The sequence below is a fragment of the Trachypithecus francoisi genome, unplaced genomic scaffold (assembly GCF_009764315.1).
Source record: "Trachypithecus francoisi isolate TF-2019V2 unplaced genomic scaffold, Tfra_2.0 Lachesis_group12, whole genome shotgun sequence".
Taxonomy (NCBI): Eukaryota; Metazoa; Chordata; class Mammalia; order Primates; family Cercopithecidae; genus Trachypithecus; species Trachypithecus francoisi.
Window position 1 is genome coordinate 11,841,705 of NW_022681457.1, and position 18,708 is coordinate 11,860,412.

The following is an 18,708-nucleotide window of genomic DNA, read 5'->3' on the forward strand; positions in this document are numbered from 1 at the left end:
ATGGACTGATCAAAAATGGCAACTACAACTTAAGACACACACAGTATTAAAATATAAACAACAAAAAGTTAAAAAGCAGGGGAGATGAATTTAAAGTATAGTTTTTATTAGTTTCTCTTTGCTTGTTTGTTGGTTTGTTTTTGCACAAACTGTCATCAGTTTAAATTAATGGGTTATAAGATGTTATTTACAAGCCTCATGGTGACATCAAATAAAAAAATACATTAAGAGATACACAAAAAAATATAATTCAAGAAATTAAAACATACCATCAGAGGAAATCACTTTCACAAAAAGGAAGACGAAGGAAAAAGAAAGGGCCACAAAACAACCAAAACAAATTATTAAATGTACATGGACTAAATCTCCAATCAAAAGCTACAGAGTGGCTGGATGAATTCTTAAAAAGACCCAATGAACTGTTCCCCACAAGAAACATGCTTTCCCTATAAAGGCACACATAGACTAAAAATAAAGGGAGGGAAAAAAATATCCCATGCAAATGAAAACCAAAAAAGATCAGGAGCAGCTATACTTAGATAAAATAGAGCTTAAGACAAAAAGTATGGAAAGATACAAAGAAAGTCATATAAATAATGCTAAAAGGATCAATTCAGCAAAAGGATATAACAATTGTAAATATATACACACCCAATAATGGAGCACCCAGATATATAAAGCAAACATATTCAGAGCTAAAGAGAAAGACAGACCACAATACAATAATTGTTGGAGACTTAACCACTTCATTTTCAGCATTGCACAAATCATCCAGACAGAAAATCAACAAAGAAACATCGGACCTAATGGACCTAGTAGATATTTAGACAATTTCATCCAATGACTACAGGTTACACATTCTCCTCAGCACATGGATCATTCTCAAGTATAGACCATGAAATATTAGGACACAAGACAAGTCTTAAAAATCCAAAAAAAAGCTGGGTGCACTGGCTCACACCTGTAATCCCAGCAGTTTGGGAGGCTGAGGCAGGTGGATTGCTTGAGCTCAATGCCTGGGCACCATGATGAAATCCCATCTTTAAAAAAAATACAAAAATTAGCCAGGCGTGGTGGCACATGCCTGTAGTCCCAGCTACTCAGTAGGTCAAGATGGGAGTATTGCTTGAGCCTAGAAGGTTGAGGCTGCAATAAGTCGTGATCACACCACTGTACTTCAGCCTGGGTGACAGAGCAAGACCCTGTCTCAAAAAAAAAAAAAAAACAGTCTTTCAAATTGAAATCATATCAAGTATCTTCTCTGATCACAATGGAACAAAACTAGAAATCAATAATGAGAAGAACTTTGGAAAGTTACAAACACATTGAAATTTAAAAATATAATACTGAATGACCAGTGGATCAATGAAGAAATTTCTTTTTTTTTTTGAGACGGAGTTTCGCTGTTCTTGCCCAGGCTAGAGTGCAATGGCACGATCTCGGCTTACTGCAACCTCCACCTCCCAGGTTCAAGCAATTCTCCTGCCTCAGCCTCCTGAGTAGCTGGGATTACAGGCATCCACCACCATGCCCAGATAGCTTTTTTGTATTTTTAGCAGACAAAGCGTTTCACCATGGTGGCCAGGCTGGTCTCGAACTCCCAACCTTGGGTGATCTGCCCACCTCTGCCACCCAAAGTGCTGGGATTATAGGCATGAGCCACCACCCCCGGCCTCAAGAAATGTCTTAATTAAAATTTAAAAATTCCCTGAAACAAATGATAATGAAAACACAACATACGAAAACATGCTGTAACCTATAGGGTACAGTAAAAGCAGTATGAAGAGAATTTGTAACAATAAACACATACACCAAAAATGTAGAAAAACTTCAGATAACCTAATGATGCATCTTAATGAACTAGAAACGCAAGAGCAAACCAAATCGCAAGTTAGCAGAAAAAAAGAAATAGTAAGGATCAGAGCAGAAATGAAATTTAAAAAACCACAAAAGAGGCCGGGCATGGTTGCTCACACCTGTAATCCCAGCACTTTAGAAGGCCAAGGTGGGCAGATCACCTGAGGTCAGGAGTTCAAGACCAGCCTGACCAACATGGTGAAACCCCGTCTCTACTAAAAATACAAAAATTAGCTGGGCGTGGTGGCAGACGCCTGTAATCCCAGCTACTTGGCAGGCTGAGGCAGGAGAACTGCATGAACCCAGGTGGTGGAGGTTGCAGTGAGCCGAGATCGTGCCACTGCACTCCAGCCTGGGTGACAGAGTGAGACTCTGTCTCAAAACAACAACAACAACAACAACAACAAAACCCACAAAAGATCAACAAAATGAAATTTCTTCAAAAAGATAAACAGAATTGACAAAGTTTTAATCAGATTAAGAAAAAAAGACATAAGACCAGAGATGCAAAAGGAATGATTACAGCTGATACTCAAAGGATCATTAGAGACTACTAGGAGCAACCTAGGCCAATATATTAGAAAACCTAGAATAAACAGATAAATTCCTAGACACATACAACCTACCAAGACTGAATCATGAAGACATCCAAAACCTGAACAGAGCAATAACAAACAATGAGATTGAAGCTGTAAAAAAGTTTCCCAGCAAAGAAAAGCCCAGGACCTGATAGCTTCACTGCTGAGTTTCACCAAATACTTAAACAAACAAACAAACAAAAAACCTAATACCAATCCTACTCAAACCATTCCAAAAAATAGAGGAGGAGAGAATACTTCCAAACTCATTCTACAAGGCCAGTATTACCCTAATACCAAAACCAAGGACACACCAAAAAAAGAGCTATAGACCAATATCTTTCATTAATATTAACTCAAGAATCCTCAACAAAATACTAGCAAACTGAATTCAACACATTAAAGAGATCATTCATCACGAACAAGAGCGATTCATCCCAGGAATGCACAGATGCTTTGACATATGCAAATCAATGATATATATAAACAGAATGAAGGACAAAAAACATACGATCACTTCAGTTGATGTTGAAAAGCATTTGATAAAATTTAACATCCCTTCATGACATGATCCCTCAAAAAACTGGGTATAAAGGAACATTCCTCAACACAATAAAAGCTGTATAGACAGACCCATGGCTAGTATCATACTGAATGGGAAAAAACCCTGAAAGCCTTTCCTCTAAGATCAGGAACATAAAAAGAATGCCCACTTTCACAGCTATTATTCTACATTCAACATAACACTGGAAGTCCTAGCTAGAGCACTTAGAGAAGAGAAAGAAATAAAAGGCATCCAAGTTGGAAAGGAAGACATCAAATTATTCTTCTTTGCATATGATATGATCTTTTGGTTGGAAAATCATAAAAAATCCACCCTAGAAACTATTACAACTGATAAATTTAGTAAAGTTGCAGGATACAAAATCAACATATAAAAATCCAGCAGCATTTCTATATGCCAACAGTGAACAATCGGAAAAAGAAATCAAGTAATCCCATTTACAATAGCTACAAATAAAATCAAATGCCTAGGAATAAACTTAACAAAAGCAGTGAAAGAACTCTACAATGAAAACTACAAAACCCTGATGCAAGAAATTGATGAGGACACCAAAATATGAAAAGATAGTCCATGCTCATGGATTTAAGAATAATTAATTATTAGTAAAGAATAATTATTAGTAAAATGCCCACACTACCCAAATTAATCTATGGATTCAATGCAATCCCTATCAAAATACCAGAGACATTCCTCACAGAAATAGAAAAAATAATCCTAAAATTTATATGGAACCACAAAAGACCCAGAATAGCCAAAGCCATCCTGAGCACAAAGAATAAAACTGTAGGAATCATATTGCCTAAGTTCAAATTATACTACAGAGCTATAGTAACCAAAACAGCATGGTACTGAGATAAAAACAGACACACAGACCAATGGAACGGAATAGAGAACCCAGAAGTAAATCTATATATCTACAGTGAATTCATTTTCAACAAAGATGTTACAAATATATATTGGGGAAGGGACAGTCTCTTCAATAAATAGTGCTGGAAAAACTGAATATCCACATGCAAAAGACACTAGACCCCTATCTCTTGCCATATGCAAAAATCAAATCAAAATGGATTAAAGACAAATCTAAGACTTAAAACAATCAAACTACTAAAACAAAACACTGGCAAAAGTCTCCAGGACATTAGTCTGGGCAAAGATTTCTTGAGTAATACCCCACAAACACAGGCAATGAAACTAAAAATGGACTAACAGAATCGTATCAAGTTAAAAAGCTTGGGCACAGCAAAGGAAACAATCAACAAAGTGAAGAGATAATCTACAGAATGGGGGAAAATATAAACTACCCATCTGACAAGGGATTGATAACCATAGAATACGCAAGGAGCTCAAACAACTCTATAGAAAAAAAGCAATAATCCAATTAAAAATAGGTAAAAGATCTGATAGACATTTCTCAAAAGAAGACATACATACACATGGCAAACGGGCATATGAGAAAGTGCTCAACATCACTGATAATCAGAAAAATGCAAATCAAAACTACATGGTATCATCTCACCCTAGTTAAAATGACTTTTATCCCAAAGCAGGCAAAACAAATGCTGGTGAGGATACGGAGAAAGGGGAACCCTCGTACACTGTGGGAATGTAAATTAGTACAGCCACTACTGAGAACAGTATGGGGAGGTTCCTCCAAACACTAAAAATAGAACTAATACATGATTCAGCAATCCTACTGCTTGGTATATAACCCTCCCCCCCAAAATAAATTATTATATAAAAAAGATATCTGCATTTCCATGTTTATCACAGCACTACTCACAACAGCCACATGACCATCAACAGTCATGGAGTAGTATTTATTCATAAAAAAGGATGAGATCCTGTAATCTGCAACAACATGGATGGAACTGGAAGACATTATTTTAAGGGAAATAAGCCAGACACAGACAACCTTCACATGTTCTCACTCATTTATGGGAGCTAAAAATGAAAACAATTGAACTCATGGATATAAGAGAGTAGAAGGATGGTTACCAGAGGCTGGGAAGGGTAGGCAGAGAAAAGGGGACGGTTAGTAGGTACAAAAATAAAGTCAGATGCAATAAATACAATCTACTATTTGATAGCACAACAGGGCGAATACAGTCAGCAATACTTTGTTGTGCATTTTAGAATAACTGAGGGAGTATAATATGAATGTTTGTAACACAATAATAAAAGCTTGAGGTGACAGATACCTCATATACCCTGATGTGGTTCTTACACATTATATGCCTGTATTGAAATATCCTACGTACCCTGTAAATATTAATATATACACCTTCTATATACTGTAAAAATTAAAGAGAAAAAAATTGAAAAAGGGGAACGGCCAAGGCTTCAAACCTTGCTACTGCATCTCCCGGACAGGAGATCCTGGGCAAGAACGTTTCTAAGACTCAAACCCTCACCTTGTCACTTGGGAATGACAGAGGTTTCTACGAGTGTTGTGAGGATTAAATGAGATGCTGAACTTACAGGCTTTAGCATAGAATCTGTACAAAGTAAGTTCTCAATAAATGCTGACTGCTATTAATTTATTTTACTAAATGAAGAGAAACATTTTAATGGCAATATCCAATACTAGTGAGTATGAAAATCAAACCCCACTGCTATTGATGGTGCTGATTTGATAATTCTCCTTTTTAAGTTGTAGTCATGGTGATTTATTACAGCAAAAGGATTCAAAGCAAAGTGTGCAAAGGGAAATGGGGCAGAGTCCAGAGGAAACTGGTCACAGCTTTTAGGAGCTGTGTCCCTGTGCAGTCACACAGGCTGCACTTCATTCCTCCTGCAACAAATTGCGACAACACACCCACAGTTTGTGAAATTTCACAATTGTGAAACCTGGCAATTGTGAGAAATGTTGTCTGCTAGATAAAGACTAGTGCCTAGGGTTTTTTATTGGGGGCTGGTGATCTGATAAGTCTTCTGCAAAGTAATTCAGAAGTATCTGGAGCTCCCCCTCTGTGACTCAATACTACAGAAAACAGGTAAAAGCACTTAATGCAGATACGCTGATGTTAATAATAATAAATTAGAATCTAAATGGAAGATAGGACGTGAGAGACTAGTAACAGAACATTCCTACTAAAACAAACTGTGAAAAAGGCAGAAATACATAAACCTTATAATAACCATGAAATCCAATTTCTTTTTTTTTTTTTGAGACGGAGTCTCGCTCTGTCGCCCAGGCTGGAGTGCAGTGGCCGGATCTCAGCTCACTGCAAGCTCCGCCTCCCGGGTTTACGCCATTCTCTCGCCTCAGCCTCCCGAGTAGCTGGGACTACAGGCGCCCGCCATCTCGCCCGGCTAATTTTTTGTATTTTTTTTTAGTAGAGACGGGGTTTCACCGTGTTAGCCAGGATGGTCTCGATCTCCTGACCTCGTGATCCGCCCGTCTCGGCCTCCCAAAGTGCTGGGATTACAGGCTTGAGCCACCGCGCCCGGCGAAATCCAATTTCATAAAATAAACAAGTAATCAGTGATAACGCTATGTAATTGTTTTTATCTTTTCCTTTTTCTAAATTTTGTTATATGACTAAGTTTCTTCTAAACTTAAAAACAGTATTTTAATAAAGGATATTTCTTCATGTTGTAATGAAGATGTAAACTAATGCATATGTGTCTTTTTTTTTGCACTGCGCTTCCATCTGGCTTCTCATTACACACCCTCAGAACCTGGAGGTCACCAAAGCCAGACACTCGAGGTGGTACAGTTTTCTCCCAGCCTACACCAAAATGTTGATCCCTAGCCCCTAGATGATGCATCCCATCTACGCAGAAAATCAATGAATGCTACTTAAAGAAACAAACATACAAAATATACAACTTGGCCAATCAAAGAGGAACCCATTTGTAAATGAATCCTTGAAAAGTGGCTGAAAAGAACACTTGGAGAAAAGAGTTAAAAAATATTTTTAAAGGAATCACAAAAATCATGCGGATTTGAATGTTATCATAAGTATTATCAGAGAGGGCAGTGCATACCTTCTCTGAAGGGGAAAACGGAAGCAGAGATGCAGGGGGACAGGTAGGCATTAGGGTGTGGAGAGCTGAGCTTCTGGAAACAGGCAGAGGCTGGGCCTCAAACCCTCCTCTGCTGCTCCTTCCTAGCTGGGTGACCTTGGGCAAGTCAACACACCTCTCTGGGCCTCAGTTTGCTTATCTATAAAGTCGGGGTAATAACAGCACCCACCTTATGGGGCTACTTACTGGGAGGAAGACCCTGAACTTAGAAGAGTGACTGACACCTAGTAAGGGCTTATTAAATGTTGCCTCTTCTTCCTCCAGGACTCATACTGAAGAGACTTGAATTATCTGCACAGGCCTGGGGTCTTTCAGTGGGAGAGGCACACAAATAATCTCTTAAAGAGACTGCCCCCTCACAATCACATGAGCTCTTATGCAGAATACCTGCTTCTACACTGCGATAGATTGAACGTCTATCTATGGGGAGACGTTTGGTGTCTCCCCAAATGCCTATGTTGAAATCTTACTATCTAAGGTAATGGTATTAGGAGGTAGGGCCTTTGGGAGGTGTTTAAATCACGAAGGTGGAACCCTCATGAATGAGATTAATATCATCTAAAATCACCTATAATCTCTCTCCCAGAGAGCTCCCTTACTCCTTCCTCCATGTGCAGACACAGCAAGAAGGTGCCACCTATGAACCAGGAAGTGGTCCTCACCAGACACCAAATCTGCTCAGGCATTGATCTTGGACTTCTCAGCCTCCAGAACTGTGAGAAGTAGATTTCTGTTGTTTGTAAGTCACCTAGTGTACGGCATTCTGTTACAGCAGCCCCAGTAGACTGAGACATATGTTCTCTGTCACTCACCAGGAGCCCGGCGTCTTCTTACTGGCTCTACCATCCAGGGTGCTTTCCCTTTCTCCAATAAGGTGATCACATTTGGTCTCCGAAAGGAAAGACCTGTACATGGGAAAAACATGGGAAATGATCATAAATGTGGGCACCACAGAAGTCAGAGCCACGCTCTGCATCAACAGGAATGCAGGTGTAGTAACATGAAGGGAGCACGCAGGATGTGAAGGGCAGCTGGAGAACGGGGAATGTGATACTGTGGTTTCTAATAAGAAATATGTATTTGCTTTTCACCCGTTTCCTGGCACACAGCTCCTTAAACCCTTGGAATCTCCTGCTTATGTGCCTTTTGTATGTTAATGAGAAGACTGTGGCTGGGGGCTCCTGGACAGCCTTCAGATGGGGGCCAGTTGCCAACCATGTGATTAGAGGGTTGGAACTTTCAGTCCCACCTCCTGACCTCTGGGGAGGGGTCAGAGGCTGGAGGTTGAGCCAATCACTAATGGCCAATGATTTAATCAACCTTGCCTACCTGAAGCCTCCTTAAAAGCCCCCAGTGGACTGGGTTTGGAGAGCCTCAGGGTTGTTGACCATGTGGAAGTTGGTGCAGTAGAGGGTGCATGCTCTGTGCCCCTCCCCCATAACCTGTCCTCTGCATCTCTTGCATCTGGCTGTTCAACTGCATCCTCTGTAAAATCTTTTACACTAAACTGGTAAGTATAAGTAAAGCGCCTCCCTGAGTTCTGAAAGCTACTCTAGCAAATGACTGAACTTGAGGAGAGGGTCATTGGAATCCCCGAATTTAGAGCTGGTCAGTCAGAAGGCCTCTGAAGTAGGGGACAGTCTTGTGGGACTGGGCCCTTACCCTGTGGGATCTGACACTATCTCCAGGTAGACACTGTCACAATTGAATTGGAGGACACCCCGCTGGAGTCTGCTGGAGAACTGTTTGGTGTGTGTGGGAAAATCCCCAAACATCTGGTGTTAGGAGTGTGCGGTGTTGAGTTTGGTTGTTTAAATCTCACACGTGGAGGCAGAAATCTAAATTATAGCCAGTAGAGTTGTCAAACTTTAATTCTACAAGGCAAACTATTTTCCTGAGAATTGGGTCAGAAGCTCCTGAGGCTGGTTATGAACTTACTGTCTTTCTGCTCCAGACCCCCATCCTTCTATTGTCTGTTTTGTGTGCTAGGGCTGGGGCTTTGCTGTCTTCACTTCTGCTTCACCAGCTGCTTCCTGTCAACATCCACCAGTAACGGGCTTTGCTGGTTTCAATGTTTGGGTTTTTTTTAGTTCTGTATTCCCAGAACCAGTTTCATCTGGCCCCTCAGAAGTATAAACAAATCAGGCGGCACGCTGCCCCCTCCTTCAGAAGTCTGAGTCCCAGATCCGAGGAGACCTTCCTTGAAGCCCTAAAAACCCTAAACTCTTCCCTTTGTCCCTCCAACCCCAGGGATGGTGGCAGCATCCTGCAGTTACATCAATGTCCACAATTCACCGTTCAACAACACCTCTTAAATCAATTCCTTAGCCAGGCGCGGTGGCTCAAGCCTGTAATCCCAGCACTTTGGGAGGCCGAGACGGGCGGATCACAAGGTCAGGAGATCGAGACCATCCTGGCTAACACGGTGAAACCCCGTCTCTACTAAAAAATACAAAAAACTAGCCGGGCGCAGTGGTGGGCACCTGTAGTCCCAGCTACTCAGGAGGCTGAGGCAGGAGAATGGCGTGAACCCGGGAGGCAGAGCTTGCAGTGAGCTGAGATCCGGCCACTGCACTCCAGCCCGGGCGACAGAGCGAGACTCCGTCTCAAAAAAAAAAAAAAAAAATCAATTCCTTAAATTCTATCAAAAGAGGGCCAGGCACGGTGGCTCACACCTGTAATCCCAGTACTTTGGGAGGCCGAGGTGGGCAGATCATGAGGTTAGGAAATGGAAACCATCCTGGCCAACATGGTGAAACCCCGTCTCTACTAAAATACAAAAAATTAGCCAGCTGTGGTGGAGCGCGCCTGTAATCCCAGCTAACTGGGAGGCTGAGGCAGGGGAATCGCTTGAACCTGGGAGGTGGAGGTTGCAGTGAGCCGAGATCGCGCCACTGCACTCCAGCCTGGAGATGGAGATAGAGCAACACTCTGTCTCCAAAAAAAAAAAAAAAAAAAGTCTTATCAAAAGAACTCAAAAGTTACCTACAGAGTTTCCATATGACCCAGCAATTCTACCCCCAGGTATATACCTCAGAGAAATGAAACCATACATCCACAGAAAAAACTTGTATATGTTCATAGCAGCAAATCAAAATAACGAGAGTGGAAACAAGCCAAATGCCCGTCAATTAACTGATGACTGGATAAACAAATGTGGTCTATCCATACAATACATATTATTTGGCAATGAAAAGAAATGAGGTATTGGCACATGCTACAACATGATGAACCTCAAAAAATCGTAAATGAAAGAAGCCACGTATTTATGATTTCATATGTATGAAAGGACCAGAACAGGCATATCCATAGAGATGGAAAATGGACTAGTAGTTGCCCAATCTGAGGGGTATGAGTGGTTGGGGGAGATGAAGAGTGACTGCTTACGGGTACTGGGTTTTGGGGTGGGAATAATGAAAATATACTTGATTGTGGTGATGGATGCATAACTCTGAATACACTATTATTTATTTTATTTTATTTTTTTGAGATGGAGTCTTGCTCTGCCGCCCAGGCTGGAGTGCAGTGGCCGGATCTCAGCTCACTGCAAGCTCCGCCTCCCGGGTTCATGCCATTCTCCTGCCTCAGCCTCCCGAGTAGCTGGGACTACAGGCGCCCGCCACCTCGCCCGGCTAGTTTTTTGTATTTTTTAGTAGAGACAGGGTTTCACCGTGTTAGCCAGGATGGTCTCGATCTCCTGACCTCATGATCCGCCCATCTCAGCCTCCCAAAGTGCTGGGATTACAGGCTTGAGCCACCGCGCCCGGTCTGAATACACTATTATAAAAACCATTTAATTGTGCACTTTTTATGGGTGAATTGTATAGTATGTGAATTATATCTCAATAAAGCTCTTTAAAAAAAGAAATTGCAGTGGTTTCCATTTTCCGGACCAGACCCAGAGTGATGCATGTCCCTCAGTAGGCTGGTTCTGGATTGTTGGGGAAGAAGAGCCTTACCAAGCGAGACCAGGTTCCGGTAATTCTCCAACATGACATCTTCATACAAATCCTTCTGAATGGGGCTCAGCCATTCCCACTCCTCCTGGGAGAAGTAGATGGCTAAGTCCCCAAAGGTTATAGGTGCCTGAAATGAAAAATCAGATGTCTATTCACCATGGACTTGTGCTTCCACGTGGCTGGAGGAAACGGTGCACACATCTTAAATATGGGAGACACGAGGTACCAAGAATCATTCGGGAAGCATTCAGGGTTCTGAGGCCAAAAGGGGCAGGTGTGTTCAATAAATTAAATAAAATACAATAGAAGACATAGCTGTTATTAAAATTATGTTGCATTAAGAACACGCGGCAGCCTGGATCGACCAGGCATTTACCAAGTCAAGGCATTCTTCTAAGCAGCTGACTGTGCTGGTTCACTTAGTGCTCATGTGAATCAGTGGCAGAGGCACTGTCAGCACAATCACAGGATGTTACAGATGAGGAAACGGAGGCCCAGAGAGAGGAGAAAACTTCCTGCAGGTCTCACAGCTAGTTAATGGAGAAGCTAGGGTTCAGCCCAGATAGTGTAGCTCCTGATTTAATCTCCTAACCACATGCTCTCCAAAAAACCTGTGACTATGTTACACATGACAAAAGGTTCTTCGAGGGTACTATCAAGGTTACTGACCACTTGACCTTGGCGGATTATCTTGGACTTGACCTGGCCAGTTGGTTACTGGTTCTTGCTGTCTTGAAGATGAAAAATGAGGGTCAGGTGGAAAGTGTGAGAAGGAACTGAATCTGGCCAATAACCAGCAAGCTTGGAAGAGGACCTGAGCCCCAAATGAGAACACAGCCGACTGACACCTTGATTTCAGCCCTGTGAACTCCAAAGCAGATGACCCAGCTAAACCATGTTGTGCCTGAACGCCAATCACAAAACTGCATGATAATAAACACGTGTTGTTTTGAGCTGCCAAGTTTGCAGCTAATCTGTTACGGCAGCAAGGGGGAACTAATACACGTAACTGAAAGCAAACACGCTTGTTATGGGAAACTGCATTTGAGATGCCTGTTGTAAAAACCACTTGATGATTGACGGTGGTGGAGCATGCTGACCACAGGAGGCTGCCCATACCACCTCAGTGCCTGCGCCAATGCACTCAATGGAACAGCAGGGCTATGTGGTGCCTCTGAGGCTTGGGACCTTAGCTGGAGAGATTTCCTACATGCAAATATGGGTTTTACAAGGAGAAACAAAACCACACAACAAAACGAACTCCAGAGCATATGTCAAATCCCTTCTGCTACTGCAGGCCCCATCTGGGCATTTATCTCCATGCGGAGAAATCACAGTGGCTCTCATTTTCCTCCAGAGAGGACGACATTTCTCCCGGCACTAGCAAAGCCCCTAGAAATGCTGAACCAACAGGCAAGTGGCCATGTGCACACTGGGGAAGGGAGGGAGGCCCGCTGGGCAGTTTCCTGGCTGCGGGGCCCTTCTCAGGCTCTCATCCCCATGGCAATGGAAGAAAACCAAGTGCTAGGTGTTGGATGGATCTCCAACAGGCAACAAGTCTCCATGGAAGGAAAGCAAATGGTCCACATCTCTCAAGACACGATGGGATGTTCCTGAAGAAACAGGAATTGCCACTTACCTTGGATTTGGATTTCCCCCGTGCAGCTGGCATCCCTTCCTCCCCCTTTAGGGTCCACACTCAGAGAGGGGCAGAGAGCTGGTAAAGCAGGGCTGTGGGGAGAAGACAGGTCATGAGGCCAACTGGGTCTTTTGGGCAGTGCCAGAGTGCACAGGCCCCTAACCTGGAGGCGCACACACACACCCAGACACACACACAGATGTCAGAACACCTGGTACGGGAGGCTGAGGCAGGAGAATGGCGTAAACCCAGGAGGCGGAGCTTGCAGTGAGCTGAGACCCGGCCACTGCACTCCAGCCTGGGCGGCAGAGCGAGACTCCGTCTCAAAAAAAAAAAAAAAAAAAAAAAAAAAGAACACCTGGTACATTTCTGTCCCCCCTCACCCTCTCACGGTCAGGGAAGGGCACGGCCAACACTTTTTGGGCCTAAGATTGCAGCAGGTTCTTGAACAGGAGGCAAATAAGGACTGTACAGACCTCTGGCCATCCATCTGACAAGTATTTACTGAGCACCTACTAGGTGTCCAGCTGTCCCAGGTAGCGGGGAGAGAGCAGTGAGTTACAGTGGAAGAGTGCTGGCTCCCAAGCACCTTACATTCCAGTAGGGAAAGCAAGTCCATATAAAGAACAATGACAGGCCGGGCGCTCAGGCCTGTAATCTTGGGAGGCCGAGGCAGGTGGATCATGAGGTCAGGAGATCGAGACCATCCTGGCGAACACGGTGAAACCCCGTCTCTACTAAAAATAATAAAAATTAGCCGGGCGAGGTGGTGGGCACCTGTACTCCCCGCTACTCGGGAGGCTGAGGCAGGAGAATGGCGTGAACCCGGGAGGTGGAGCTTGCAGTGAGCCAAGATCACGCCACTGCACTCCAGCCTGGGTGACAGAGCGACACTCCATCTCAAAAAAAATGAAAAAGAAAAAACAATGATAGTCATGGTCATTTGCTATGAAGAATCAACAGGCCAGGGCAGGGGTTAGAGTTGTGGAATGGTCAGGGAAGGTGTCTCTGAGGTCACATTGAGCTGAGGTCCAAATATGAGAGTGTGAGCCATGTGGGTACTAGGGGAAGAGCACTCTAGGTAGAGACACAGCAGGTGCCAGTATCCTGGGTGGGCACAGGCTTGGTGTGAGGACAGCAAGGTCAGTGTACTGAGGCAGAGTGAGTGCAGGGGGGAGGGTGGGCTAAGGCAGGAGAGGCTGGATCATGAAGCGGGTGCTGAACAGATGGATTTGATCCCAAGTGTGACATCACTGGGGGAGGAGGGAGAGCTGAGCAGGGGAGTGACACCATCAGACAACATGGAACAAAAACCTGGGGCATGTCTATATGGTGGGTAAACTGTGTGTTAGGAGAGGGAGCAGGAGTGAGGAGGGGACTCACTAGGTAGCTTTGCAGAAATCCAAGGAAAATGTTGGTGGCATGCCTAGGGTGGGTGGAGTGGAGGAGGGAAGATGTGGTCAGATCACCTCCTCGAGGGGGCCCCTCTATCCACCCATCTCAAAGAATCTCTGCCCTGTGTCAGTCTCTACCTATGCTGTCCAATGTGACTGCCACTAGCCACATGTGAAAACAGAGCACAGGAAATAAGACTAATACAACTCAGGAACTCATTTTCTTTTTTTCCTTTTCTCTCTCTTTTTTTTTGAGACAGGGTCTTGCTCTGTTGCCCAGGCGGGAGTGCAGTGGTGTGATCTCGACTCACTGCAGCCTCAACCTCCTGGGTTCAAGCGATCCTCCCACCTCAGCCTTCAAGTAGATGGGACCACAGGCACCCACCACCACATCCAGCTAATTTTTGTATTTTTCAGAGACAGAGTTTTGCTATGTTGCCTAGGCTGGTCTCCAACTCCTGGGCTCAAGTAATCAGCCTGCCTAGGCCTTCCAAAGTGCTGGGATTATAGGCATGAGCAACTGTGCCCAGCCTGGAACTCATTTTCATTCCAATCAATTCACTATGAAAACAGTAATAAAATAATTTAAAAATTATTGCTAAAATTATTAAAAGTCATTTACTGTCAATTTAAAATTAAAAACTGATACTCCATTTGGTTACTGTAAAACTTTAAGGCATGTCCGGAACAACTTGGGTATGTGACTGTACTTTTCCAAAGGTTTTATGAAATTAAGCACAGATCATTTCCAAAGTAAAGTCTACTTTTCTTAATTTTATGAAATTAAGCATAGATCAGGTATCTCCATTAAAAATTAAGGGTCTAAGGAGAATGGCGTGAACCCGGGAGGCGGAGCTTGCAGTGAGCTGAGAGCTGGCCACTGCACTCCAGCCTGGGCGGCAGAGCCAGACTCCATCTCAAAAAATAAATAAATAAATAAAATTAAAAAAAAATTAAGCGTCTAGATGGACTGTGTGTATAAAACTTGTATCAGATTTCAAAGACTTAGTATGAAAAATATGTAAACTATTAGTATGAAAAAATAACTATTTCACTGATAATTGTTTATATGGGCTACATGTTGAAATGTTAATATTTTGGATAGTCAGTTAAATATCTTATTAAAATTAACTAATAGACCAGGCACAGTGGCTCATGCCTGTAATCCCAATACTCTGAGACTGACGCAGGAGGATCGCCTGAGCCTAGGAGTTTGAGAGCAACCTGGGCAATGTAGTGAGACCCTGTCTCCATAAAACATTAAAAAATGAGCTGAGTGTGGTGGTGTGTGCCTGCAGTCCTAGCGACTTGGGAGGCTGAGATAGGAGGATTGCTTGAGCCTGGGAGGCAGAGGTTGCAGTGGGCTAAGATCATGCCACTGCAGTCCAACCTGGGTAGCAGAGTGAGACCCTGTCTCAAAAACAAAGCAAAACAAAACACAATTAACTCTAAAGATAAATGTGTTGCTTTTTACTCTTTCCAATGTAGCTACTGGAAAATGTAAAATTATATGCCTCACATTATGTTTCTGCAAGGCAGTGTTGCCCCATGCTGTAGTACTGTATTGCCCCATTTTCCACACAGCACTTACCACTTTCCGAAAACAGCTTGTTTATGTGGGTGTTTATGTGGGCAGTACCTCCTGCCTCCCTACACACACACAGTGATCTGGGCTGGAAAGCGGAGACTTTGTTTTGTTCGCTGCTCTCCTCCTAGGGCTGAGAACCGACCTAGCACAGAGCAGGTGCTCAGTAAACACTTGTTGACTAACTCAACCAAGTCCTCAGTGTGCTGAAACCCCATCTCAGAGACACAGTTCTGCCGTGGCCATTCCCTGGCCCAAGGTGTGAGCATGACTACCAGCTGGGTCCTGGGAGGCCCTTGAGAATGCTGGAACCTGGGAGGTGGCCCTGCAGACTCCGAAACATAAGCCAGTAAGAGGTAACCCCCACCTCTTGTTAGAGCTCTTGTGAGAGGGATCCCTGGTTACCAGGCCTCTGGTTTAATAAAACATGACCAGGGTGACTCTATCTTAAAGTGAGTAGCTAGACGTTCACAAGGCCCCCGCTATAAGGTTCATGCTTACAGTCTGAAAATAGCCACATCCTGAGCTGACCACCTATTATAATTACAGAAAGTTCATGGACACACAGAACATCTCCCCCCAAGCCTGCAGAATGTCCAGGTGTCCTGAGAGTGCAGCCCACTTTACTCAAAGATAACATCCATGACCAGGCTTCGGTTGAAGGATGAATGGTCATTGATAGCACAAATAGCCCCTACCTTTAGTGAGCTCATCTGCACATTCCAGGTTTAATGATAGCTGCTTACAGTTTCCCATTCCTTCTCCTGCTTTCTGAGAACACCCTACTCTGTAACAGACTAGTTTCCAATAAACGTGCTTCTTTCACCATGCTGACTCACCTTGAATTCCTTCCTGCGCAAGATCCAAGAAACCTCTCTCACGGTCTGGATTGGGACCCTCTTTTCCAGCCACACTCACCGGGCAAGAAGGGGTGGGGTCCCATGCGGGTGCACCATGGTCCAGGAGGGGCCTCTAATTAGCACTGTGTGCCATGCCAGCCACATCAGGCTAAGGGGGATACCTGACTTCATCTGCCTGGGAATGGGGTGGTGGGACGAGGGCACTGGGGCATTAGTGACTGTGGCAGACCAGAGTTATGGCCCCCACAAAGAAGATATGGACATTCTGATCTTCAGAACCCATGAATATGGCACCTTACACAGCAAAAGGAACTCTGCAGAAGTGATGAAGTTAAGGATCTTGGGGGCGGAGGACATTATCCTGAAAATGGAAAAAAAACAAACCGTTTTTCCTCTGCTCTTACACCACAGCAATCAATACAGAAGCCTTCCATGACCACATGTGCAAGGAATTTTCCCCACACACCCAGCTGGGTGTCCTCCAGCTCAATTCTGACACTACGTTCCTGGGGACAGAATCAGATCCTAGAGCTTGAGGGCTCAGCCCCCAAGACTGCCTCACGTTCAGATGCCAGTTGCAAGTCCGGACTTCAGGAACATGCGGCTGACTGGCTTTAAGCCAGGCTTCCCACAGTCCCCTTTTGGATTCAATTAGTAATAATTTGCTAAAGCAGCTCACAGAACTCAGGCAAATACTGACATTTACCGGTTGATTATGAAGGCTATTCTGAATAACACAGAGGAAGAAACGTGTAGAAATACAAGGTACGTGTGAGGTGGCGTGGAGCTTCCACGCCTTCCTTGGGAACCCTCCAGGAACTTCCACGTGTTCAGCTATCCAGCTCTTCAAACCCTGTCCTCTGAGCATTTATGTGGCTTCATTACACAGGCAAGATTAAATTACTGGCCCTTGGTGATCGACTTAACCCTTACTCTTTCTCCCCTCCCCGGAGGTGGGAGGCTGGAGCTGTCTAGTCCTGCCTTGGTCTTTCTGGTGACCAACCCCATCCTGAAGCTACCCAGGGGCTACCAGCCACCGGCCATCTCATTAGCATACAAAAGACATGTACAACCAAAGGGCGTGGTGGCTCAACCCTGTAATCCCAGCAGTTCGGGAGGCTGAGGTGGGCAGATCACTTGAGGTCAGGAGTTCAAGACCAGCTTGGCCAAAATGAGGAAACCCCATCTCCACTAAAAGTACAAAAATTAACACATGCCTGTAATCTCAGCTACTTGGGAGCCTGAGGTAGGAGAATCGCTTGAACCTGGGAGGCAAAGGTTGCAGTGAGCCAAGATCACGCCGCTGCACTGCGGCCTGGGTGACAAAGCCTGGGTGACTCTGTCTCAAAAACAACAACAAAAACTCTGGACCCCAAAATCACTAAGCCAAAGGGAAGTCAAGATGGGAACTACTTCAGGCAAACTTGCCTCCCATTTTATTACTAACCACATACCTCTCTCACAATTTGCCCACAAGGAAATCCTTTATGGACAAAGGACACACAGAATTCATGAGATAAATACATATCTGATTGCTTCCTCTGCCCTATTTCACTAAGCCAGACTAAGGCATACGTGACGACTCCTCTACCCTCCTCTCACATGTAAACTGTATATTCAGTGAAAGGCTAATCAGAGACTGAAGGAATCCAACTGTTTTGTCTCTTATCTACCTATGACCTGGAAGGCCCCTCCCTCACTTCCAGTTGTTCCACCTTTCCGGACCAAACCAATGTACATCTCACATATACCGGCTGATGTCTCGTGTCTCCCAAAATCGTATAGAACCTAGCTGTGCCCCGATCACCTTGGGCACGTGTCAGGACCTCCTGAGGCTGTGTCACGGGTGTGTCCTTAGCCTTGGTAAAATAAACTTTCTAAATTGAGACTTGTCTCTGATATTTTAGGTTCACAGACATCACTTTGGAAATTCTAAGATTTCAGGAGTTGTATGCCAGGGAAGAGGTTAAAGCCTAAATAGATAGTTCTCAACAGCATAATCCTGGATTGCCCAAGTGGGCTCAACATAATTACAAGGGTCCTCTATATAAAAGGGAGGCAGGAGGATCAGAGTCAGAGAGAAAAAGAAATTGCAAGATGGAAGCTATGCTGCTGGCCTTGAAGACGAAGGAACACCTGCTGACGCGGCTTCATAGCTCTGCCTTTCAGAACTGTAAGAGAATACATGAGTGTAGCTTGAAGCCATTAAGTGTGTGGTAATTTGTCACAGCAGCAAGAGAAA

The 18,708-nt window shown here is 44.1% G+C and overlaps 1 protein-coding gene across 2 annotated transcripts in view; it reads right to left on the reverse strand.

Moving 5' to 3' along the window:
* The window catches only part of ZNF667 (zinc finger protein 667), a 38,359-nt gene that overhangs the window by 9,833 nt on the left and 9,818 nt on the right, over positions 1-18,708 (reverse strand). For both annotated transcript variants that reach the window (XM_033224565.1, XM_033224563.1), the window contains exons 2-4: positions 12,628-12,719; positions 10,989-11,115; positions 7,842-7,934 (exon numbers count right to left, since the gene is read on the reverse strand). In XM_033224565.1, the coding sequence (XP_033080456.1) occupies positions 7,842-7,934; positions 10,989-11,115; positions 12,628-12,660 (253 nt within the window). In that variant the 5' untranslated portion in view covers positions 12,661-12,719. The remainder of the gene's footprint in view (positions 1-7,841; positions 7,935-10,988; positions 11,116-12,627; positions 12,720-18,708) is intronic.